The sequence below is a fragment of the Ornithodoros turicata genome, chromosome 3, assembly GCF_037126465.1.
Source record: "Ornithodoros turicata isolate Travis chromosome 3, ASM3712646v1, whole genome shotgun sequence".
Classification (NCBI taxonomy): domain Eukaryota; kingdom Metazoa; phylum Arthropoda; class Arachnida; order Ixodida; family Argasidae; genus Ornithodoros; species Ornithodoros turicata.
The window spans coordinates 21,382,391-21,409,409 of record NC_088203.1 but is presented as its reverse complement, the minus strand read 5'-3'; the positions used below and the strand labels follow the sequence as shown (position 1 = coordinate 21,409,409).

The 27,019-nt window shown below is 44.1% G+C and overlaps 1 protein-coding gene across 1 annotated transcript in view; it reads right to left on the bottom strand.

The window, feature by feature from the left end:
• The window catches only part of LOC135388272 (uncharacterized), a 363,678-nt gene that overhangs the window by 18,892 nt on the left and 317,767 nt on the right, over positions 1-27,019 (bottom strand). The window contains exons 4-6 of the mRNA XM_064617701.1: positions 10,609-10,822; positions 7,322-7,481; positions 5,786-5,913 (exon numbers count right to left, since the gene is read on the bottom strand). Of these exons, the coding sequence (XP_064473771.1) occupies positions 5,786-5,913; positions 7,322-7,481; positions 10,609-10,727 (407 nt within the window). The 5' untranslated portion in view covers positions 10,728-10,822. The remainder of the gene's footprint in view (positions 1-5,785; positions 5,914-7,321; positions 7,482-10,608; positions 10,823-27,019) is intronic.

Genomic DNA, 27,019 nt, shown 5'->3' with positions numbered 1-27,019 from the left:
TGTGATCTCGTTGCCAAGAACGTCCGAGCAAGGTCCCTGAGGGGATGCTACACGGAGCATTTCCGCGGAAGATACAGAACAGCGATGGCATATTACAGCGCGTGCTTGATTTTCGATTGGTGTTTTAAATCATCTAAGTAGGAAACACGGACGTTACCTTGGTTGTAACCTAATACTCCAAGGAATTCGACACCGCAGTGTTGCTTATACATGAAATTGAATTAAACTTAGGTACCTCACCCTTCGTTTTGTCTGAGATGTTAGGAGGACTCTCGCACTTGCGAGAGTTCGCAAGACAAAGCAATATATAGTATATGTTTTATCTGCGAAAGGAAATGCCACTGCCGCATATTTCTTTCAAAGTGGGCTGCCTTAGACGTAGTAGCACAGGGCTTTTTCCATTTTTGCTTTTTATACCGCGGCACCCATTCCTCGTCATCGAAAACAATCGAAGAGGAGAAATGGAAAATGAGAAGCTGGTGGCCGAGGTTGGAGAACTGAAAAAAAAAAAGAGTTGGTTTCCACTGTAAACGTCTGCTCACTTTTAAAAGAGAAATGGAACATGATCCAATAGTGCTCCTGAGACAATCCCATTTTTGTCCCCAGATGTTGTCCCTAGGATCATCTCTGGAGTCTCACTCCAACACATTTCTAACAAATTGAGGATCCTGTGGGGATGTTCCCAGGATGTAAATTTTGTCCCACAGTGACATCCTCAGGATGAGTGAAGGATGCGTTTTCTTGGGGTTACGGCAGTTCTAAGGCAGTTTTAAGAGACCATAGTTCGAACCCGACTGACTTGGACATACGTAATCTGCTCATCTTGGTTTGGTAAACCCCTTCTTCTATACTGTGTTTGTCATTGAGCTATCGGCTATTTGGTGCTTTGTGTGCGCTAAAGAAATGTGTTTATTCTGTGCGAGAGAAAATCACCTCAAACAAGGCTGAAATTTTCTAATACGTTATATGAATAACGCCAAGAAGGAATTATGTACATTATGCTATATTCGCCACAGCAAGAACAATATCCTTTGGTCAATGAATATTTTGGTTCTACGTGAGAATGACGTCAGCGGCTCAACAACCTGACAACAGGATACTGCAGCAAAACAGTGGTAGGTTATTGTGCCAGGCACTGTGAGGGCATTTATGTGTCCCGAAGGAGGCTCTTAGCCCCCCTTGCATTTACATTTTTGACCCCTCATACTGCTGTTATGTATCTCTAATATTCATTTGCACACGTGTACATATCACGATGCGTCAATATTTGATTGTTACATGGAGCTGATTCACGGTTTTTTTTTCTTTGTGTTGTGACGCAGCACCATCTGTGAAGGAAGGATTGCACAAATAAATTATCACTAACTGTAATCTCGACGCCAATCCTTCACACCAGCGCAACACGCGCTTCTAATTCCCAGAAGAAGAACAGCCTCTGTTCGAAATATCGGCGGGTCCTGTCCTGAGGCAACTCCCTTCGTACTTCTCTACCGGTTCGCTGGATTTCTACCCATCTATACTCGTTTCCTGGGTAGAGGTTATAGTAAAACAACCTACTGCAAATGAAGGAAAGCGATTCAAGGAAGCTCGAAGGAAAGCTCTATGACAACTACAATAAAAATGAAGCCGTTTACCAAACCTGGAAGGGCAGATTACACATGTAGAAAGAAATCAATCGCCTTTAAACTCTGCTGTTGTAAAACTGCGGAATAATTCACTCATGTTGATTAGACAAGCACCATTATCTTCAACGAAGGTAAAAATTCTGGGACCTGAAGGAAGCACCTATATACAGGGTGTATTTTTGGCATTTGCAGAATTTTTATGAGAAAGCCCAGAGAGCAGCATAGATGTTTTTGCAGTTGAGTTCTACGGCCAGGCGGGCGTCCTCTGAACTTTGAGATATCAGATTGAGAGACTATCCTCGTTGAACCCCACGCTTTGAATTCCACGCTTAAAAAACACGCACGTGCGTTAAAATATCAATCCCCGAATTTTGACAAACAAATGATCCGAAACAAAACAAAAGCGCCGTCTGAAGAGCGCATCACCCTCACAGACGAAGGCCTGTCTGGGCTGGCAAGCGGTTTATCTGACCAGCTGAGGGGCAACTACTACAATAATCTCCGTCCAATGCACATGGCCCCCACTATACTCCCCGCTTTCGCAGTCGCCGCAGTTTCGGCTCATTTGCATATCAAAATTCGGGGACAGATATTTCAACCCACGCGCGTGTTTCAGAATTTGTTGAACGTGAAATGGCCCAAAATCCCCTAATTAAAAAGCTAATTAACGAATCTTGATCAGTAGTCATCTCGTAGTTACGTACTCTCTTTCAGAGGATGCCCGCCTGCGCGTAGAATTGGAAAAACGACATCGATGACGCTTTCATAGTTTTAAAATAAAATTATGTAAAGACTAAAAATAAACTCCCGGTCAAGTTACGATGCAATGGACGAGGCAGTTAATCGTAGGACCAACACAACAGAGCTCTCATGTCTTCCATCATGACGCACTTGCGCACTTCAATTGAATGCGGTGGATTCGAACTGGCTGACTGAATTTATAAGTATGATATGGCGGCAAGGGCCGAAAGGGTAAAATGGAAAACGGACGTCCAGTGAACGTGAACCGGTCTTGAGACTGTCGGAAGCGGTCAATAGGCAAAGCATCTTATTTCTGTTGCAATAATTGTTGTTGTTTTTTACTACTTCTTCGAGGTGAAGAAGAGCAAGGTGCGCTCCTACTCGGTGACTGCCCAGTGAATCCAACGTCTCAAGTATGGCGCCGAAAAAGAATTCCGAAAGTACTCCGCGCATAAATAAGGTGCTCTCGAGAAGCACGTCGTTCTAGCTTGTTATTGTCATCGATACTTTTCTCACGGAAATACGTACTTTTGAAGGATATTATTTTAAAATTGCTTAACCACACCTAACTCGCCGAGAAAAGAGTTACAAATTGCAAACCTTCAATTGTTAGGTGCTGTAGTTCTATAAAAAATGTCTATATAAAATGTTTGGCAAATTTTGAAGTGTTTCCTAGAGTTGCTTAAATTCTTAATTTTGCTACTGACCGCTGAGGCTCAGTCAGTAGGCAGGGTGGTCTATCTAGAATACACGTTTAAATTTTGAGCTTCTTTAGTGAGCAGCTTCGTCGCGCTCTCGATACGGTTCCGTAGTGGGTACTGTTTTTGCGCGCAACGCAAACTTCAGAGCCGTCTATAGTCGGAACGTGGCAGTGTTAGAGGCTAACATTTGGGACCTGGTATGTCTACCACCACAATGACAATCAGCGATGGTCGAGCAGCATCGCTGGATCACTTGGCGTGGAATGCAACTATTAAACAGCATGCCTGCATGCTTATCCTACATAGTTCATAGGTCAAAATGTGTTCGCAGTTTGGAAACCCAGATTTATAATCCGAAGGCGAAATACCGTTGAACCGATGAACCGTTTGAAACGGGATGAAAATTGTTGGCTATTTTCGTCAATGTGAACCTGCATGGCAAATCTTACTGTAAAAGTACGGATGAACACGTTAAGGATCGACGCCGCAGGCAATGAAGAATAGATTTTATACTTTTTATGTCAATCATATTGCACACAGTACAGTGTGCGTACGTTGTAATGAACAGTGAACATATGATAAACTGATGTTCTGAGGCTGGAACAACATAGAAGGGACAGATACAAACAAAGCCTCAAATTGCCTAAGAAATCAACGATGGAAGATGAAAGTCACTGAAAAGGTTAGCCAGTTGTAGGGATCGAACCCACATCTTCTGGATTGCCGGTCCAGGGCTCTACCAATTGAGCTAAGCTAACACGCCTCACCAGTGACTTTCAGGGTGCGTCATCTGAAGGGACGACAAACCAGCCACTCACTCTCACTCACCCTCCTTTCACTCTTACATTTTTGCTCACTCATACACACATTCATACGACGGAAATCGACGCAAGCGGCACCTGTTTAACAAGAGATAAACTGATGTTCTGAGGCTGGAACAACATAGAAGGGACAGATACAAACAAATCCTCAAATTGCCTAAGAAATCAACGATGAAAGATGAAAGTCACTGAAAAGGTTAGCCAGCTGTAGAGATCGAACCCACATCTTCTGGATTGCCGGTCCAGGGCTCTACCAATTGAGCTAAGCTAACACGCCTCTCCTGTGACTTTCAGGGTGCGTCATCTGAAGGGACGACAAACCAGCCACTCACTCTCACTCACCCTCCTTTCACTCTTACATTTTTGCTCACTCATACACACATTCATACGACGGAAATTGACGCAAGCGGCACCTGTTGAACAAGAGATAAACTGATGTTCTGAGGCTGAAAGTCACTGGAGAGGCGTGTTAGCTTAGCTCAATTGGTAGAGCCCTGGACCGGCAATCCAGAAGATGTGGGTTCGATCCCTACAGCTGGCTAACCTTTTCAGTGACTTTCATCTTTCATCGTTGATTTCTTAGGCAATTTGAGGCTTTGTTTGTATCTGTCCCTTCTATGTTGTTCCGGCCTCAGAACATCAGTTTATCTCTTGTTCAACAGGTGCCGCTTGCATCGATTTCCGTCGTATGAATGTGTGTATGAGTGAGCAAAAATGTAAGAGTGAAAGGAGGGTGAGGGAGAGTGAGTGGCTGGTTTGTCGTCCCTCCAGATGACGCACCCCGAAAGTGACTGGAGAGGCGTGTTAGCTTAGCTCAATTGGTAGAGCCCTGGACCGGCAATCCAGAAGATGTGGGTTCGATCCCTACAGCTGGCTAACCTTTTCAGTGACTTTCATCTTTCATTAGTGAACATATGTCACAATTATCCAGCTGACTGTTAAAGCTCAACAGAAAAGCAATAGAGTGTCTATTGAGCCTTTCGCAATACAATTTCTACTGAGTTCATTTTCAGCTAACTTAATTCGCATTGGTATTGTATTTAGTTTCTGTTGATTTCAACAGGAACTCAACAAGATGTCCAAATTCGAAGATCAAATTCGATTCTCATCTTCGCCGACTGCAGTTCGCAGTGCTGTTTCGAGTTGTGTCCCAGTATAGCTGCCCTTCCTTCTTTCCTCATCTATGCTCCCATGTCCACCTTGAAGGGGAAGAGCAGGGCCCCGATCTTGAAGGGTAACTTTCAGCAACAGCTCTCTGCGAATACGTGATGATGCATTTAACGCGCTTGATGGGGCAAGTTGAAGATCTGGCGTGATCATCCTAAAGTCCCGTCCTGTCGAGTAGAGTAACTAAATAGGGCCACATTACACAGACGCCACCTGCATTCTGAAGTAAAAGATTATTGTCACCTATCCTTCTTTCCATTCCCGCGTTGCGAGGGAAGTTCGATACGAAAGGAAACGAGCCTCGCAGCCAGCCGCATGGTTTTCCTTTCGGACTGGTGAAACGCAAGGCGGCTCGTCGAAAACGAGGCATATTCGTGATAGATAGGGTGGTTTGAAGGTCATACGTTCATTAGAGAGTCGTAAAAGTTGTCGACTGTGAAGCATAGGTGATACATCTCGAAGCTCAGTTTTCAGCCCTTACATTATGAATGAAGTGGGTTTACAAATTGTAACCCACTAAATTCTGGTTATGATCTGCGTATGATCGGGTCAAAGGTGCTTCCCAAGGTGCAAGAGCTTTGTAGGTAGGTGGCTGGTGGGATGAACTATAGACCGTGCAGATTAGAATATGCGGGCTGGAGTTCGGCAAGACCATGAAAGTATGTTCCTGGAACCACACCAACAAGTCTGACCCTTGTTCGTGGGTTTCTGTACCTGTACAGATACTTACTTGATAATACGTTGCACATGATCTCTCATAGTGTTACCAGAGTCTCTTCCGACGGGGGATACACCAACGAACAGGTAGCCAAAGTTCCTTGAGTTCTTCTTGTTATCAAGCTGAATTTTGCCCAGTTTCTGCAACATGAGATTACTAAAAATTAACGAGGCACTTCCACAATCTCCCACCGCATTGTTTTACTGGATGGGCTGGGTTTACAAGCAGCAATCTCTTCAATTACATGAAAGAGGACACCACGAGACAGAGGAAGACCCAACAAAAATCTGGAAGCAAGCTTTTTGTACTGTGCCTGGGGTTTATTCCTCCTTCATATATAACCACGTAGCCTGAGTCCTCTATATAACTATGCCATCAACATCAAATGCCTGTGTGCTACTTTCACCACATGTCAAGCTCTTCTGGGTCAACACTGCCGCAACGTTGTACGTACAATGTGATCAGTTTCATAGTTCGCAACGACCGTCACTGACCGTCTATTGAAGTAATGTGATACAGGCACCCAATAAAAGGAAGAAAGGATTTTTTTTTTTCACTTTGTTGTTGTAACCTCTGCTCCATGGCAGGTCGTAGCCCACGTGCAAAAACAAGTGAATGGTGCTTTGAACCTGGCCCTGGAGTTTTTTTTATCATTGTCTTTTTTTTGTCCCGTCCAAGGATTCAGTGCCAATTTCTACAGTGCTCCAGTTCATTTGTTCGTTCATTCGCTTTCACAGCGGCATTTGTTAACTGGAAGGTGTCAGGAGATCCCCCGAGCGCGGGGAATGACAAGGACTGTTGCGTGCGGAGCGGGCGCGTAGTGGGAATAGCGAGAGCTTCTCCCATAGCACCGACTTACGGATCTATTTGTTTACGTAACAAGCAAAGGTTCAGCAGCAAGTGCTAGTATAGGCTTACGCGGACAATTTATGTTTAGCGGCAACGGCAGGCTTTACTACCAATTGCCGCTGCAAATCGAAGCGCATTCCGTGATAGCCTGCGGTACGTGGAGGATAATGCACGGAGGAGAAAAAAAAAGGAGGAAAATAAACGGCGCTGTCAGACAGTGTCGCAAAAAGAAAAAGAAGGAGAAGACAATCTGTTTCGTGCGTCTACACTCTTAAAAAAAGGGTGTACTTTAACACCCTTTTGGAGAGTACAATTACGCTCAAAAGGGTGTCTCCTCACTCCCTCAACGGAGTAGCATAACACCTTTCTCCCTACTGGAGAGTAATATTACTCCCCGGCAGGGAGAAGGTGTTATACTACTCCCTTGAGGGAGTGAGGAGACACCCTTTTGAGCGTAATTGTACTCTCCAAAAGGGTGTTATATATGTGGCAAGGAAAGGAGTTAAAGTACACCCTTTTTTTTTAAGAGAGTTTCAAGCTGCTACTGTGTATTCATATTTCAGTATCCTAGCACCTGCTACAATAGGTGCAGTCAAGCAGTTTATTCAGCTTATGTTCATAGGTGATTTCCCCATGCACAGCAGGTATGTGTAACCCCTGACAAAAAGACACGCAACAACGAGATCACACTTGTCATACCAGAAGAAAGTTGATTAATTGGCCCACATCTGCGCTCGTCGTGTTCACCGTGACCTCAAAATCAAGTGTGCTGTAGTGAAAAACCTGCTTCGCATAGAGGCTTCTTGTAGCTGCTACGCCAGTCGTGGTGTTTAACTGTGCCATAGCCTCTGGTCGTATTCTGCACAGAGGCACATGTGTTGAAAGCAAGAACGCCCCACTGACAACAACGATACGGGGCAGAGGGACACAAGGACACCTAAACAAGTTGGTGCGGTGGCCCGACAAAGCCGTCAAGCCGTCAGGATGCTTTCTGCCCAACGTCTACGTTGTGTGTGCTATAGCGGCTACCATGGATTTGTGCTGGCTTCGCGTGATGTACAGCTGAGACCGGATCAATGCGGCTTGTGCAGTGACGTTACGTATGATCACGTGACTCGCCGTAGCGGAGTCCCAGCAAGATGGCATGCCGTGAGCACGTGCAGTAACGATAAAGAAAATACCCTGTTGCCGCTTTAGGCCCGTAGTATCACGGCAGCGAGGTATCCCCATGTTTGCCCGAGTCAGATGGCTCAAAGGCGCTTAAAGGCTGCGCCTCCGAGCAAACCGTGTAGATCCCAGCCACAACCTGGCAATACCGCAGAATGGATGTTAGGGTATCTATGGGAGCTTCACAGAGCCCGTTTACGTAGAAAGTACATCCATGCGACTGCAGATTACTACTGTTTTCATATCCCAGAACCGTCGCATGGACATCTGCTTCGATATTTGGATGTTCAGGGGATATTTTTACATTTATTCCGCTTTCGCGTTGTATCAATTTGCAAATGATAGTCGGCTATAGTGATCTGTAACAAGTACACAATACATTGATTGGCAACACTGCGTGAACAGCGCTAAGTCCCCAGCGATCTCCGGCGGTAATTCACGGTAAGACACGGTTCACTAATGCCGACCAGTGCCGGATTTACAGTGGTGGGGTCCCCGGGGCACTGTACTGTGGGGGCTCCCTCGTGTATTCTATGTATTCGTCTATTATATGTCTATAAATGACATCGTTTTGTATCTAAAGGACGACGGCCGTGTGGCACACTAGTCCGAGATTTTTCAGCCGTAAGGTTGTCATATTTTGAACATTTCGTAGACAAGTGAAATAAATATTCTATTCATGTCTATCCAGTGTGTTAATCGGAGTTGATATGCGTGGACGGAGGTGATTTTTACTAAGTTTCCGCTTCAGGGATGCGTTTCAGGCATATGCAAAACGGATTTCCCTTGGACAAGACCTTTACTGGTGGGGGCCCCTTTGTGGTGGGTGCCCCGGGGCACGTGCCCCGTCTGCCCTGTCTGCCCTCCCCTAAATCTGGCACTCATGCCGACCGCGTTAACAAATGCGCTCGCAGGCTCCCTACTTGGCCCCTCCACCGCGTACGCCGACCATTTTTACAAAGAGGATAACGTGGAATTCAGTTTAGTAAAACGGCGCTGTTAGAGCGTGTTAGAGGCACCAGAGCGATCATATACTAAAATACAAATTGTTGGAGTACGTTGGAGTAAGTGTAGTGCGGCGTATGACGTTTGCAAGGGTGACGACGTCCCTGCAGCTAATCCGTACATATGCAAACGAATTCACTAAACCCCTGCTAACCTAACCCCTAAACGCCGTTATCGTGTTTCTAATTCAAGCTGCTGTATATAATGCGATGAAGTAAACTCGTTTTTTCTCGTTTGCTTGCGTCATTCGTAAGTTCGGACCCTGCTACGAACTCACGTGTAGGTCGAGGTGTCGACAATCGCCTGATTGTGATCGTGAGTTTCGAAGGCACGAAACGCCGAGTTATGCTAGAAAGTGTTTTCGACGTCACATTGTGAACGCACAGGGAGCTTCGGGGAGACATCACGGAGATATGTGAAGTGCGCGATTTTTGTGGTGCGTCCCTGAGACATTGGTTTTCTGGGGTGACGGCATGTGCATGAGCCTCATTTGGATATGGCATTGGGCTTGATGCAGATTAGTGCACTAGCAGGAAGTGGAGTCACTAGGGGGTGCGGGGATGGGGTACGCACCAAGTGACGTGACCGAAGGGGTGACGTGCAGCACCAGTACTTCTCTGCGGCGACATGAGCCCTTCTGCTACGTAACCTTTCTGCATCTGTTAGGATATTATGTATGGCGTACCGTCTGCTATGGAAAGGGTCGCATTGTAGGGGGACGGGGAGACAACCCAGTCAACACATTGCTGGTAGAATGCAGAATTAACGTCGAATATTGCTGAACAATGTAGAACGCAAAATGTGAACATTGGTTCCGCTCTGATTTTACGTAGTCGCCATGACCGCTGTGACATTTTTCTGTCTCGTTTTAATTCGTATAAGGACACATGTTCGAAGCAGAGCCAACTCAAGCCAATTCAGGATGTCAAATATTTAACGTGAATATAACGTGGACTTGTTGCAGACAAGTTAATTGCAACATGTGTCATAATTGAAAACAGCGTCGATAACTAACTGAAAGTCGTAGAATGATAGACGTCGAATATACAACGTTGCTTTTGCGAAAAGTTTGCAGAAAAATTGCAAAAAGCATGCTCAAACAATGTAGATCTGTCGCACAAGCTGTTCAACAGCGCTTTACCAAGCTTGCATTTGCGTGATTCTGCTACTGTTAACATTGCAAGAGATCGTACAAAGAAAATATTACTATGGTAGTAATTCCATACGGTGAGAAACCTATAGTTGATGGGAAACCAGTAGCTACTCTCCCAGTAACCCAGACACGGTTATTTTATAAAATTCAGAGCATCTTGAAAACCCTACCTATAATCAAATTCCATTGATTTCGAGGAAATGAAAGTTTGTGCGTTTGAGCCCCCTTTTCCCCGCCATCCGCATTCACCCCACCATCTTGACTCTGCCCCCTGCCGGCAATGTCTGAGTTTCTCATGCGATTTCCCTCCCAACACATTACTACTCTGATACGATGTATTCACATCTAAACTGCATTTCATATACGTTAAATTTACGTTGATCGGCACTTGTTAAATTAACGTGTTTTCGAGCGGACATATGATTTCACGTTCGCTTTCATCGTATTCATTTTGTTGGTATCTAACGTTTTTTCTACGTCGAATTTACAATACTGTGTCGACTGGGAAAAAGCTCCCGCGCCAGGAGACGCGCACCCTATAGTGCCGCCACTAAATAGCAGCAGCAGAGGGTAACTAAAAGTGGTAGTAGTAGTGGCAGTGGTGGTAGTTGAAATATCGAAGTCTGGTGCCCACTGTGCAACTGTGTGTTAAAAAACTTACGCTTCTCTTATGTCAATGCCACACCGTGTTGTTGAGAACTTTCCGATAAGAGTCGTGAAGTCGTCCATGTAGACATCATGGGTAGTCTTGAAGGGGGCAGCTTCTGACGGCCGGTACATTAAGAACTCACAAACGTCGTCCGGCACAGAGCTCGACTTTAGCGCCGGGTTATCGCCTTCTGCGATGGTACAGATGATCAGCTGTGCACTCAAACCTGGAGAGGAGAGCAAAGCAGGCGCTCAATACATTATGTCAATCCACCATTACCGTGGCAGGGGGCAGGCAACGGCTTATGCAGCGTGAGTTACCACTGCAGCTACCACTCATGTTAATTGACCCCCACTACGACCACCTGCTGGCGCTCATCCCTTAATCACGTCAACCATCAGTTGGGTGCCCCCCATTATTTTCCTCACACAAGGAATAGATATACGCAGACTAAAAATAGTTTGATTAACCTCAATGAATTCGACCAACTCCTGTCACACACATCACGAGGCTCATACAAAAGCCGTCGTAATCACCTTTCAATTAAAGCTACCGCTGTGACATTTTTCGGTCTCGTTTTAATTCGTATAAGGACACATGTTCGAAGCAGAGCCAACTCAAGCATTCATACAATGCAGATCAATCAACCACACCAACCAAAACAAATTCTTATGACAGCAGCCCTGGGCCTCGATCTTCAACCTTCACATAGTATCGTAACAATTAAAATTTCGCGCACTCCAAAGCTGCGTTGGCAGGCTCGGAGCACCTAATGGCCCGGTAGTTTAAAGTTGCACGTGAACCCGTAAAGCTCGCCCAAGCAGCACAATGTACTGAAAGTCGAGTGCAATAGGGGTGGACGGGTAGGTAGAAGGCCTTGAACAGACGCGTGAAACTAAAGAACATTGATAAGACACATACCGTCCACCCCTATTGCACTCGACTTTCAGTACATTGTGCTGCTTGGGATCAGTTTTTACCCTTTGAAACACGCGTCTGCTGGCAACTGGCTCCAATCCAGAACTTTCCTCAGGAGATGAAGCGTTACTTACTCTAGCATTACTTTTACCAGCTCCCTCGAAACGGGAAGCACGATACTGCGCTTTTTGCGATGCCGCCTTATTATGCAATTTTTTCAATGTTAAATAATATTTCAATTTTTCAGATTTAGCCACGTATAAAATGTATCCAGCCGCCGGCTCTAAAGCGAAACGCACCGCCTCCAAAATACTGTCGCCACCGGCGACAGTATTTGATTTGAGTATTTGATTTGATTGACGGCGACGATATCTGATTGGCTGGCGTATAAATATTTGGATGCTCATTGGTCTCCAAGAAGTGGCGTCAATTTCCTTCGCGCTGATTGGAGTCATTTGATTGAGGCGCGAGTATCCAAACGGTCGGTCGAATGGAGGAGGAAGAAAAACGACGGAGGAGACATCACGTCTGTCCGGCCACGAGTGTTCTCACGGACTGCAACCGTTGTGCACGCAGACGCCAGCGGGTAGTTTGAGGGTTTTGAGTGCCTTAGATTTAGATTGTGGCGAACTGCTAATGTGGGAATGGAATGGCACATCCACCTGGTCATCACAACAGCAGGAAGACGAACATGACAGGGAATCCCCGCACCTCCAAAGGACGCAGAAATCGTCAGAGAGAAAGTCTGTACTCTTTCCGACGTACCGCAGGTGAACGGTAAGACAAGTTTGATTACTTTTTGTGACCGGTACGTTAGCGGATTTTTTGTGCAGTGAATTGCCGTAACTTGTACGTTTCTGATATGCCGCTAATTATGTGTGGTTATGCTAGTTGCCCTTCATGCACGTCGCAGCCGTTCATTCTCTGTGATCTACGAACATTGGACAAGTGCGCTTTGGTGTTCAAATACGAATCAAGATCGATTGCTTATCATAGCAGTGATTTTCGTGCAGAGCTACGGAGTTCTCCCGCAGCCATGGGCAAAAGCGACGCACATAGCTCAGCATTGGCTTCTGAACTGCCCTTCGATGTCTAAGCACCTAAAGCTCCAGTAAAAAGATATGTAGTGTAGCTTTTTCGAGGCAGCTCCCCAGGACAAATAAACTTTGTTTGTCATACACCATCCCTTTTTGATTGTCTGCTTTGGGACAGCATGATCGTTGCTCTACAGCAATCGCTGAAGACAAACGGACGAGGCTCGGGGGGTAGGGCGGGACGAGGAGACGAAAAACCAGAGGAGAAGGGGGAGGGGGTTGAGAAAGCAGGTCGGTCTGCGCATGCGCACTGGGCAATGGCTTTTTTCCCGCGCTGCAGCTCGGGGACTGTGAGTGGCTCCCGGAGATCACGTGGTTTGGGCGGCTGCCATTTTCCCTGGACCGTTGCGTAAACGGGAGTTTCCGGCGGATGGTGTATCTGAAGGCGTAGGTTTACACGTAATTTTGTCACATGACCAGAATTCAGGGACACCTCCTCTGATGCAGGTTCTGCCTGATAGCAGAAGAACGTGTAAGAAAGCCAACTTGAAAGAAAAGTATGCGGCGAGGAGGAAGGAAGATGGAATGAGACGTGGGCAGACGAGAAAGGGAATTTGTACATCAGATATAGCGCGCGGAGCCCTGCTATTAGCAGCAATTGCTCAGTGCAGAATGAAAACGTGATGAATCAGCTTTGATAAGCTTTGCCAAACTTTTCTTCGCTGTGCTGCTGCTCAGAGTTCTGGGGTGCTGCTCGTAGCGTGTGGAACGGGGTGATTGCCACTTGTAAGGCTAGCCCTGGTCCATTTTTTGTTCTCTCTGTGGGGAATGGGGATGCCGTCGACGATGACCAATGTGTGTCGTGGGGCGACTTCTGAGGGAAATGTGCCGACGTATGTGTGACAGCGTCTGAGGAAAAGCCCAGAAATTATACTACATTATGCTGAAAAGAAATTATGCTCTATAAGCTAAGAAAGCGAATTCAGTAACCGCACCTCACTTTGTTACTTGCACCTTGTTACTCAGTGATCACTGTATCGTACGCTTCAGTTTGTTCTTGGCCTTATCATGAGGACACTTCAATGCTTAATTCCAAATTTTGCGTCTCAGTCTCTTCCCGGCACCAACAAGAATGCTTGTCGGTTATCAACTCCCTCTCTTAGAGAAATAAAAATAAGAAAATAAACAAGCGGAAGACTGCTTATTTTCAGAACATCTAGAGGTGAAAGCAGAGTCACGTCCGGCACAAGAAAGTGCCGAAACCAACAGTTCCTAAGTAATGTCGGGCATGTACGCTTACGTCACCTATATGGAGGCCTGCGACCTGCTTCGAGCTTTCTTCTCGTTCGTTCTTTCATTTACTTCATGGCAGCATCCACAATAGTAACAACGGGCCTTCCAATGCGACGCAAGGCACAGGCCTTCTCCATATCCTGTAGGTGTTGCTCAAATAGGCGCTCGAATCAAAGACAAAAGGAAGAGAGATGCCCAAGCAGCACAATGTCTCGAGTGCAATAGTTGTGGACGGTATGTGTATTATCAATGCAATTAGTGCGGCCGTTAATTATTTTTGTAATGAATCTTCATAATTCCTGAAAACAAGCTGAGCGCGCAATTCCAAATTGGGAGAACACAACCCTAAGAAGTCTGGTCAGCAAGAATCGAAACGGTAACACTTCTCTGTGCCCTTAAAAAAATGAGCGAAAATGCACTATCGTCGAGAGTTGTCGCGAGTTCGGCAGCCGCTCTTTCCTATCACCTTCACTGTCACCGTTTGACGATACTGACATCACGCTGTTCCTCAAAACATGGGGGCCCCCGCTTCCTAGCGTCCTCGTTGTTTTTCTCTCGTTAAAATCTGATACAACACAGACATTTATTAAGCAGCGGAATCGGTGATTGCCTTTTTGTTATCTGCCAGGTTTTTACAGTAATGTATTTGTAGTTTTATTGCGTGACGTTTATCACATCACATCACATCGCGAACTGTGTTGTGCAGATCAAACGAGATAACGCGGAAAGAAAATCAAGTACGGCACGTTTTATGATAATGTAGACTGAGAAACAACATCGCTATTTCCCTCGCTCCAGGGACGAAGCGGGCTGTTCCATGATTTCAGGAACCTGTTGTCAGTTGAAAAGTGGTGACACCGAGTCAGGGAGAGGAGAAATCGCCGCAAAACCCGAACAGTGTTCAATTATTTTGTATGTTCGCACATTTTTTTACTGAAGCGCAAAAAGGTTCTGTGATCTCGGTTCTTGCGGCGTAGGCCCCTCAGGGGTATGCTCTACATCTTTGCAATTACGCAGTCAACGTATTTTCACTAATTATAATGATTTATCGCGAATGTTAGTTAACGGCTGCGCTATTTGTTTATACGCCACCACCTTTGAATTGGTCGCGTACGGAATAGATATATTCAACGACTTTTGCGAGAAAGTCATTTTGAAAGTCATTCGCGGATTTCATCAAATTCATTGAGTCTTACTTCACCTACCCTGTATGCAGGGTATCCCAGCTAAATGTGACCATATTTTTTTAACAATATATCTATCACTTCTTCAGAGATGAAATCAATTTGAGATATAGCGTATGCTGAAGGGCATTCACTAGGAGGGCATTAGCAGACTCCTAGGGCAATGTCTTAATTCTTTCAATAATTAACTTTTTAATTAGAAAAGCTACGAAGTTGTTCCAATGAGAAAATCTTATCTCTTCGGTCACCAGATACCAAAGCCGTTTTCAGAACAAAAGTCTGTTCGATATATCGCATGAAAAAAATTCGTGAAGAAGCACCTTTTTTTTCTTTATTTTTTTCATTGTGCATCTTCGAAAAAGCGTCTTTCGTTGACCCCCGATGCGAGAGAGTGAAAGAGCACAGTGCCGACTCATGCATGGTAGATTGGTTAACTTGCGGAAAGAAAAAAAAAATGTATCGGGGTGACTCTATCGGAGCTGCGCTTATCTTGAGCTGCATTTCCCGTCTTTTTTTTTTTTAATCTTTTTCACGGACGCAAGAGGCGACAGTCTGCTCTTTCATTCTCTAGTGTGGGGCGAAGGAAAGACGCCACTCTAGAGATTCGTAATCAATAAAATAAAGAAAGAAATGGTGTTCCTTCACGATTTTTTATTCTGCGAACGATCTATCGAACGGATTTTTGTTCTGAAAACGGCTTTGGTATTTGGTGACCGAAGAGGTCAGATGTTCTCATTGGAACAACTTCGTAGCATTCATAATTAAAAAGTTAATTATAAAGTTAAGACATTGCCTTAGAAGTCTCCTAATGCCTTCCCAGAGAGCGCCCTTCAGCATATGATATATTGCAATTGATTTCATCTCGGAAAAAGTTATAGATTTTAAAAAATATTGTAACATTTATCTGGGACACCATGTACATGAAAATAAACACGCATGGTATTTTTAACACATTTATTCCGTAAGGAGGTTACCGCCTTGCACAATGCTGCATGAGAACGAAAAATTTGGCGAGGTAGAGAATAAAGAAAGTTTAAGCCACACGTCCGGAATTTATGTTAAATCATTGAAATACATCTACACTGCGAAAAGCATGCGGAGGAATTTCTTCTCTTTAATTTCAATTACCATTAGAGCGAGTCAAAGCTTACCCGCATAATTGGTTCCGTCGTCATATTGACCTCGAATGAAAATTTGATGAGTTCTGCCTTGACAGGGAACAAAGGACGTTTAAGCCACATGTTTGAAATTGATGGTAAATGATTGACAGGCATCTACACAACAACAAACACGCGTGGCACTTTGTGCATTTCAATTAGTTTCGCCATTATGGCGCTTTAAAGTGTACCGGCGTGACGATTCCGTGTCATGTCGACCTCTATCAATGTAAATTTGATGAGTTCCCCCTTGACTGGGAACAAAGGACGTTTAAGCCACATCTTTCAAATTTATGGTAAATTATGGACAAGCATCTACACTACAACAATCACGTGTGGCACTTTCTGCATTTCAATTAGTTTCGCCATTACAGAGCGTTAAAGTGTACCCGCCTGACGATTCCGTGTTGGGTCGACCTCTATCAATACAAATTTGATGAGTTCCGCCTTGACAGGGAACAAAGGACGTTTAAGCCACATGTTTGAAATTTATGGTAAATGATGGGCAAGCATGTACACTACAACAAACACGCGTGGCACTTGGTGCATTGCAATTAATTTCCCCATTATAGCGCGTTAAAGTGTACCCGCGTGACGATTCCGTGTCAGGTCGACCTCTATCAATGTAAATTTGATCAGTTCCGCCTTGACTGGGAACAAAGGACGTTTAAGCCACATGTTTCAAATTGATGGCAAATGATGGACAAGCATCTACACTACAACAAACACGCGTGGCACTTGGTGCATTTCAATTAATTTCCCCATTATAGCGCGTTAAAGTGTACCCGCGTGTCGACTCCGTGTCATGTCGACATCTATCAATGTAAATTTGATCAGTTCCGCCTTGACTGGGAACAAAGGACGTTTAAGCCACATGTTTCAAATTGATGGTAAATGATGGACAAGCATGTACACTACAACAAACACGCGTGGCACTTTGTGCATTTCAATTAGTTTCCCCATTATAGCGCGTTAAAGTGTACCCGCGTGTCGATTCCGTGTCATGTCGACATCTATCAATGAAAATTTGATGAGTTCCACCTTGACTGGGAACAGAGGACGTTTAAGCCACATGTTTGAAATTTACGGTACATGATGGGCAAGCATGTACACTACAACAAACACGCGTGGCACTTGGTGCATTTCAATTAGTTTCCCCATTATAGCGCGTTAAAGTGTACCCGCCTGACGATTCCGTGTGAGGTCGACCTCTATCCAAATTTGATGAGTTCCGCCTTGACAGGGAACAAAGGACGTTTAAGCCACATGTTTGACATTGATAGTAAATGGTCGACATCTACACTACAACAAACACGCGTGGCAGTTTGTGCATTTCAACGAGTTTCTTCATTACAGCGCGTTAAAGTGTACTGGTATGACGATTCCGTGTCATGTCGACCTCTATCCAAATTTGATGAGTTCCGCCTTGACAGGGAACAAAGGACGTTTAACCCAAATGTTTGAAATTGATGGTAAATGGTTGACATCTACACTACAACAAACACGCGTGGCAGTTTGTGCATTTCAACGAGTTTCATCATTATAGCGCGTTAAAGTGTACCGGCGTGACGATTCCGTGTCATGTCGACATCTATCAATGAAAATTTGATGAGTTCCACCTTGACTGGGAACAGAGGACGTTTAAGCCACATGTTTGAAATTTACGGTACATGATGGGCAAGTATGTACACTACAACAAACACGCGTGGCACTTGGTGCATTTCAATTAATTTCCCCATTATAGCGCGTTAAAGTGTACCCGCGTGACGATTCCGTGTCAGGTCGACCTCTATCAATGTAAATTTGATCAGTTCCGCCTTGACTGGGAACAAAGGACGTTTAAGCCACATGTTTCAAATTGATGGTAAATGATGGACAAGCATCTACACTACAACAAACACGCGTGGCACTTTGTGCATTTCAATTAGTTCCCCCATTATAGCGCGTTAAAGTGTACCCGCCTGACGATTCCGTGTGAGGTCGACCTCTATCAATGTAAATTTGATGAGTTCCCCCTTGACTGGGAACAAAGGACGTTTAAGCCACATCTTTCAAATTTATGGTAAATGATGGACAAGCATCTACACTACAACAATCACGTGTGGCACTTTCTGCATTTCAATTAGTTTCGCCATTACAGAGCGTTAAAGTGTACCCGCCTGACGATTCCGTGTTGGGTCGACCTCTATCAATAGAAATTTGATGAGTTCCGCCTTGACAGGGAACAAAAGACGTTTAAGCCACATGTTTCAAATTGATGGTAAATGATGGACAAGCATCTACACTACAACAAACACGCGTGGCACTTTGTGCACTTCAATTAGTTTCCCCATTATAGCGCGTTAAAGTGTACCCGCGTGTCGACTCCGTGTCATGTCGACATCTATCAATGAAAATTTGATGAGTTCCGCCTTGACTGGGAACAAAGGACGTTTAAGCCACATGTTTCAAATTGATGGTAAATGATGGACAAGCATCTACACTACAACAAACACACGTGGTACTTTGTGCATTTCAATTAGTTTCCCCATTATAGCGCGTTAAAGTGTACCCGCGTGTCGATTCCGTGTGAGGTCGACCTCTATCAATGTAAATTTGATGAGTTCCCCCTTGACTGGGAACAAAGGACGTTTAAGCCACATCTTTCAAATTTATGGTAAATGATGGACAAGCATCTACACTACAACAATCACGTGTGGCACTTTCTGCATTTCAATTAGTTTCGCCATTACAGAGCGTTAAAGTGTACCCGCGTGTCGATTCCGTGTCATGTCGACATCTATCAATGTAAATTTGATCAGTTCCGCCTTGACTGGGAACAAAGGACGTTTAAGCCACATGTTTCAAATTGATGGTAAATGATGGACAAGCATCTACACTACAACAAACACGCGTGGCACTTTGTGCATTTCAATTAGTTTCCCCATTATAGCGCGTTAAAGTGTACCCGCGTGTCGATTCCGTGTCATGTCGACATCTATCAATGTAAATTTGATCAGTTCCGCCTTGACTGGGAACAAAGGACGTTTAAGCCACATGTTTCAAATTGATGGTAAATGATGGACAAGCATCTACACTACAACAAACACACGTGGCACTTTGTGCATTTCAATTAGTTTCCCCATTATAGCGCGTTAAAGTGTACCCGCGTGTCGATTCCGTGTCATGTCGACATCTATCAATGTAAATTTGATCAGTTCGCCTTGACTGGGAACAAAGGACGTTTAAGCCACATGTTTCAAATTGATGGTAAATGATGGACAAGCATCTACACTACAACAAACACGCGTGGCACTTTGTGCATTTCAATTAGTTTCCCCATTATAGCGCGTTAAAGTGTACCCGCGTGTCGATTCCGTGTCATGTCGACATCTATCAATGTAAATTTGATCAGTTCCGCCTTGACTGGGAACAAAGGACGTTTAAGCCACATGTTTCAAATTGATGGTAAATGATGGACAAGCATCTACACTACAACAAACACGCGTGGTACTTTGTGCATTTCAATTAGTTTCCCCATTATAGCGCGTTAAAGTGTACCCGCGTGTCGATTCCGTGTGAGGTCGACCTCTATCAATGTAAATTTGATGAGTTCCCCCTTGACTGGGAACAAAGGACGTTTAAGCCACATCTTTCAAATTTATGGTAAATGATGGACAAGCATCTACACTACAACAAACACGCGTGGCACTTTGTGCATTTCAATTAGTTTCCCCATTATAGCGCGTTAAAGTGTACCCGCGTGTCGATTCCGTGTCATGTCGACATCTATCAATGTAAATTTGATCAGTTCCGCCTTGACTGGGAACAAAGGACGTTTAAGCCACATGTTTCAAATTGATGGTAAATGATGGACAAGCATCTACACTACAACAAACACGCGTGGCACTTTGTGCATTTCAATTAGTTTCCCCATTATAGCGCGTTAAAGTGTACCCGCGTGTCGATTCCGTGTCATGTCGACATCTATCAATGTAAATTTGATCAGTTCCGCCTTGACTGGGAACAAAGGACGTTTAAGCCACATGTTTCAAATTGATGGTAAATGATGGACAAGCATCTACACTACAACAAACACGCGTGGCACTTTGTGCATTTCAATTAGTTTCCCCATTATAGCGCGTTAAAGTGTACCCGCGTGTCGATTCCGTGTCATGTCGACATCTATCAATGTAAATTTGATCAGTTCCGCCTTGACTGGGAACAAAGGACGTTTAAGCCACATGTTTCAAATTGATGGTAAATGATGGACAAGCATCTACACTACAACAAACACGCGTGGCACTTTCTGCATTTCAATTAGTTTCCCCATTATAGCGCGTTAAAGTGTACCCGCGTGTCGACTCCGTGTCATGTCGACATCTATCAATGAAAATTTGATGAGTTCCACCTTGACTGGGAACAGAGGACGTTTAAGCCACATGTTTCAAATTGATGGTAAATGATGGACAAGCATCTACACTACAACAAACACGCGTGGCACTTTGTGCATTTCAATTAGTTTCCCCATTATAGCGCGTTAAAGTGTACCCGCGTGTCGATTCCGTGTCATGTCGACATCTATCAATGTAAATTTGATCAGTTCCGCCTTGACTGGGAACAAAGGACGTTTAAGCCACATGTTTCAAATTGATGGTAAATGATGGACAAGCATCTACACTACAACAAACACACGTGGCACTTTGTGCATTTCAATTAGTTTCCCCATTATAGCGCGTTAAAGTGTACCCGCGTGTCGCTTCCGTGTCATGTCGACATCTATCAATGTAAATTTGATCAGTTCGCCTTGACTGGGAACAAAGGACGTTTAAGCCACATGTTTCAAATTGATGGTAAATGATGGACAAGCATCTACACTACAACAAACACGCGTGGCACTTTGTGCATTTCAATTATTTTCCCCATTATAGCGCGTTAAAGTGTACCCGCGTGTCGATTCCGTGTCATGTCGACATCTATCAATGTAAATTTGATCAGTTCCGCCTTGACTGGGAACAAAGGACGTTTAAGCCACATGTTTCAAATTGATGGTAAATGATGGACAAGCATCTACACTACAACAAACACGCGTGGCACTTTGTGCATTTCAATTAGTTTCCCCATTATAGCGCGTTAAAGTGTACCCGCGTGTCGATTCCGTGTCATGTTGACATCTATCAATGTAAATTTGATCAGTTCCGCCTTGACTGGGAACAAAGGACGTTTAAGCCACATGTTTCAAATTGATGGTAAATGATGGACAAGCATCTACACTACAACAAACACGCGTGGCACTTTGTGCATTTCAATTAGTTTCCCCATTATAGCGCGTTAAAGTGTACCCGCGTGTCGATTCCGTGTCATGTCGACATCTATCAATGTAAATTTGATCAGTTCCGCCTTGACTGGGAACAAAGGACGTTTAAGCCACATCTTTCAAATTTATGGTAAATGATGGACAAGTATCTACACTACAACAAACACGCGTGGCACTTTGTGCATTTCAATTAGTTTCCCCATTATAGCGCGTTAAAGTGTACCCGCGTGTCGATTCCGTGTCATGTCGACATCTATCAATGTAAATTTGATCAGTTCCGCCTTGACTGGGAACAAAGGACGTTTAAGCCACATGTTTCAAATTGATGGTAAATGATGGACAAGCATCTACACTACAACAAACACGCGTGGCACTTTGTGCATTTCAATTAGTTTCCCCATTATAGCGCGTTAAAGTGTACCCGCGTGTCGCTTCCGTGTCATGTCGACATCTATCAATGTAAATTTGATCAGTTCGCCTTGACTGGGAACAAAGGACGTTTAAGCCACATGTTTCAAATTGATGGTAAATGATGGACAAGCATCTACACTACAACAAACACGCGTGGCACTTTGTGCATTTCAATTATTTTCCCCATTATAGCGCGTTAAAGTGTACCCGCGTGTCGATTCCGTGTCATGTCGACATCTATCAATGTAAATTTGATCAGTTCCGCCTTGACTGGGAACAAAGGACGTTTAAGCCACATGTTTCAAATTGATGGTAAATGATGGACAAGCATCTACACTACAACAAACACGCGTGGCACTTTGTGCATTTCAATTAGTTTCCCCATTATAGCGCGTTAAAGTGTACCCGCGTGTCGATTCCGTGTCATGTCGACATCTATCAATGTAAATTTGATCAGTTCCGCCTTGACTGGGAACAAAGGACGTTTAAGCCACATGTTTCAAATTGATGGTAAATGATGGACAAGCATCTACACTACAACAAACACGCGTGGCACTTTGTGCATTTCAATTAGTTTCCCCATTATAGCGCGTTAAAGTGTACCCGCGTGTCGATTCCGTGTCATGTCGACATCTATCAATGTAAATTTGATCAGTTCCGCCTTGACTGGGAACAAAGGACGTTTAAGCCACATGTTTCAAATTGATGGTAAATGATGGACAAGCATCTACACTACAACAAACACGCGTGGCACTTTGTGCATTTCAATTAGTTTCCCCATTATAGCGCGTTAAAGTGTACCCGCGTGTCGATTCCGTGTCATGTCGACATCTATCAATGTAAATTTGATCAGTTCCGCCTTGACTGGGAACAAAGGACGTTTAAGCCACATGTTTCAAATTGATGGTAAATGATGGACAAGCATCTACACTACAACAAACACGCGTGGCACTTTGTGCATTTCAATTAGTTTCCCCATTATAGCGCGTTAAAGTGTACCCGCGTGTCGATTCCGTGTCATGTCGACATCTATCAATGTAAATTTGATCAGTTCCGCCTTGACTGGGAACAAAGGACGTTTAAGCCACATGTTTCAAATTGATGGTAAATGATGGACAAGCATCTACACTACAACAAACACACGTGGCACTTTGTGCATTTCAATTAGTTTCCCCATTATAGCGCGTTAAAGTGTACCCGCGTGTCGCTTCCGTGTCATGTCGACATCTATCAATGTAAATTTGATCAGTTCGCCTTGACTGGGAACAAAGGACGTTTAAGCCACATGTTTCAAATTGATGGTAAATGATGGACAAGCATCTACACTACAACAAACACGCGTGGCACTTTGTGCATTTCAATTATTTTCCCCATTATAGCGCGTTAAAGTGTACCCGCGTGTCGATTCCGTGTCATGTCGACATCTATCAATGTAAATTTGATCAGTTCCGCCTTGACTGGGAACAAAGGACGTTTAAGCCACATGTTTCAAATTGATGGTAAATGATGGACAAGCATCTACACTACAACAAACACGCGTGGCACTTTGTGCATTTCAATTAGTTTCCCCATTATAGCGCGTTAAAGTGTACCCGCGTGTCGATTCCGTGTCATGTCGACATCTATCAATGTAAATTTGATCAGTTCCGCCTTGACTGGGAACAAAGGACGTTTAAGCCACATGTTTCAAATTGATGGTAAATGATGGACAAGCATCTACACTACAACAAACACGCGTGGCACTTTGTGCATTTCAATTAGTTTCCCCATTATAGCGCGTTAAAGTGTACCCGCGTGTCGATTCCGTGTCATGTCGACATCTATCAATGTAAATTTGATCAGTTCCGCCTTGACTGGGAACAAAGGACGTTTAAGCCACATGTTTCAAATTGATGGTAAATGATGGACAAGCATCTACACTACAACAAACACGCGTGGCACTTTGTGCATTTCAATTAGTTTCCCCATTATAGCGCGTTAAAGTGTACCCGCGTGTCGATTCCGTGTCATGTCGACATCTATCAATGTAAATTTGATCAGTTCCGCCTTGACTGGGAACAAAGGACGTTTAAGCCACATGTTTCAAATTGATGGTAAATGATGGACAAGCATCTACACTACAACAAACACGCGTGGCACTTTGTGCATTTCAATTAGTTTCCCCATTATAGCGCGTTAAAGTGTACCCGCGTGTCGATTCCGTGTCATGTCGACATCTATCAATGTAAATTTGATCAGTTCCGCCTTGACTGGGAACAAAGGACGTTTAAGCCACATGTTTCAAATTGATGGTAAATGATGGACAAGCATCTACACTACAACAAACACGCGTGGCACTTTGTGCATTTCAATTAGTTTCCCCATTATAGCGCGTTAAAGTGTACCCGCGTGTCGATTCCGTGTCATGTCGACATCTATCAATGTAAATTTGATCAGTTCCGCCTTGACTGGGAACAAAGGACGTTTAAGCCACATGTTTCAAATTGATGGTAAATGATGGACAAGCATCTACACTACAACAAACACGCGTGGCACTTTGTGCATTTCAATTAGTTTCCCCATTATAGCGCGTTAAAGTGTACCCGCGTGTCGATTCCGTGTCATGTCGACATCTATCAATGTAAATTTGATCAGTTCCGCCTTGACTGGGAACAAAGGACGTTTAAGCCACATGTTTCAAATTGATGGTAAATGATGGACAAGCATCTACACTACAACAAACACGCGTGGCACTTTGTGCATTTCAATTAGTTTCCCCATTATAGCGCGTTAAAGTGTACCCGCGTGTCGATTCCGTGTCATGTCGACATCTATCAATGTAAATTTGATCAGTTCCGCCTTGACTGGGAACAGAGGACGTTTAAGCCACATGTTTCAAATTGATGCTAAATGATGGACAAGCATCTACACTACAACAAACACGCGTGGCACTTTGTGCATTTCAATTAGTCTCCCCATTACAGCGCGTTAAAGTGTACCCGCGTGTCGATTCCGTGTCATGTCGACATCTATCAATGTAAATTTGATCAGTTCCGCCTTGACTGGGAACAAAGGACGTTTAAGCCACATGTTTCAAATTGATGGTAAATGATGGACAAGCATCTACACTACAACAAACACGCGTGGCACTTTGTGCATTTCAATTAGTTTCCCCATTATAGCGCGTTAAAGTGTACCCGCGTGTCGATTCCGTGTCATGTCGACATCTATCAATGTAAATTTGATCAGTTCCGCCTTGACTGGGAACAAAGGACGTTTAAGCCACATGTTTCAAATTGATGGTAAATGATGGACAAGCATCTACACTACAACAAACACGCGTGGCACTTTGTGCATTTCAATTAGTTTCCCCATTATAGCGCGTTAAAGTGTACCCGCGTGTCGATTCCGTGTCATGTCGACATCTATCAATGTAAATTTGATCAGTTCCGCCTTGACTGGGAACAAAGGACGTTTAAGCCACATGTTTCAAATTGATGGTAAATGATGGACAAGCATCTACACTACAACAAACACGCGTGGCACTTTGTGCATTTCAATTAGTTTCCCCATTATAGCGCGTTAAAGTGTACCCGCGTGTCGATTCCGTGTCATGTCGACATCTATCAATGTAAATTTGATCAGTTCCGCCTTGACTGGGAACAAAGGACGTTTAAGCCACATGTTTCAAATTGATGGTAAATGATGGACAAGCATCTACACTACAACAAACACGCGTGGCACTTTGTGCATTTCAATTAGTTTCCCCATTATAGCGCGTTAAAGTGTACCCGCGTGTCGATTCCGTGTCATGTCGACATCTATCAATGTAAATTTGATCAGTTCCGCCTTGACTGGGAACAAAGGACGTTTAAGCCACATGTTTCAAATTGATGGTAAATGATGGACAAGCATCTACACTACAACAAACACGCATGGCACTTTGTGCATTTCAATTAGTTTCCCCATTATAGCGCGTTAAAGTGTACCCGCGTGTCGATTCCGTGTCATGTCGACATCTATCAATGTAAATTTGATCAGTTCCGCCTTGACTGGGAACAAAGGACGTTTAAGCCACATGTTTCAAATTGATGGTAAATGATGGACAAGCATCTACACTACAACAAACACGCGTGGCACTTTGTGCATTTCAATTAGTTTCCCCATTATAGCGCGTTAAAGTGTACCCGCGTGTCGATTCCGTGTCATGTCGACAATCAATGTAAATTTGATCAGTTCCGCCTTGACTGGGAACAAAGGACGTTTAAGCCACATGTTTCAAATTGATGGTAAATGATGGACAAGCATCTACACTACAACAAACACGCGTGGCACTTTGTGCATTTCAATTAGTTTCCCCATTATAGCGCGTTAAAGTGTACCCGCGTGTCGATTCCGTGTCATGTCGACATCTATCAATGTAAATTTGATCAGTTCCGCCTTGACTGGGAACAAAGGACGTTTAAGCCACATGTTTCAAATTGATGCTAAATGATGGACAAGCATCTACACTACAACAAACACGCGTGGCACTTTGTGCATTTCAATTAGTCTCCCCATTACAGCGCGTTAAAGTGTACCCGCGTGTCGATTCCGTGTCATGACATCTATCAATGTAAATTTGATCAGTTCCGCCTTGACTGGGAACAAAGGACGTTTAAGCCACATGTTTCAAATTGATGCTAAATGATGGACAAGCATCTACACTACAACAAACACGCGTGGCACTTTGTGCATTTCAATTAGTCTCCCCATTACAGCGCGTTAAAGTGTACCCGCGTGTCGATTCCGTGTCATGTCGACATCTATCAATGAAAATTTGATGAGTACCACCTTGACAGGGACAAGGGCGTTTAAGCTACAGCTGTTTTCCCTGAGATGTTTGCATTCGTTACAGGTCCGAAATTTATGGTAAATGTATCATGTATCAACGCTACAACAAACACGCGTGGTAATTCGTTCATCTTAAATACCCTTACCATTAGAGCGCGTCAAAGTTGACCCACATAATTGATTCCATTGTCACATCGACCTGGAGTTCACAGTCCAGAAAGGGCGTTTATGCCACAAGTCCTAAATTTATTTTAAATGATTGACAATAATCTACATTACAACAAACACGGGTGGTATTGTGCAAAACGGGGATTCCTG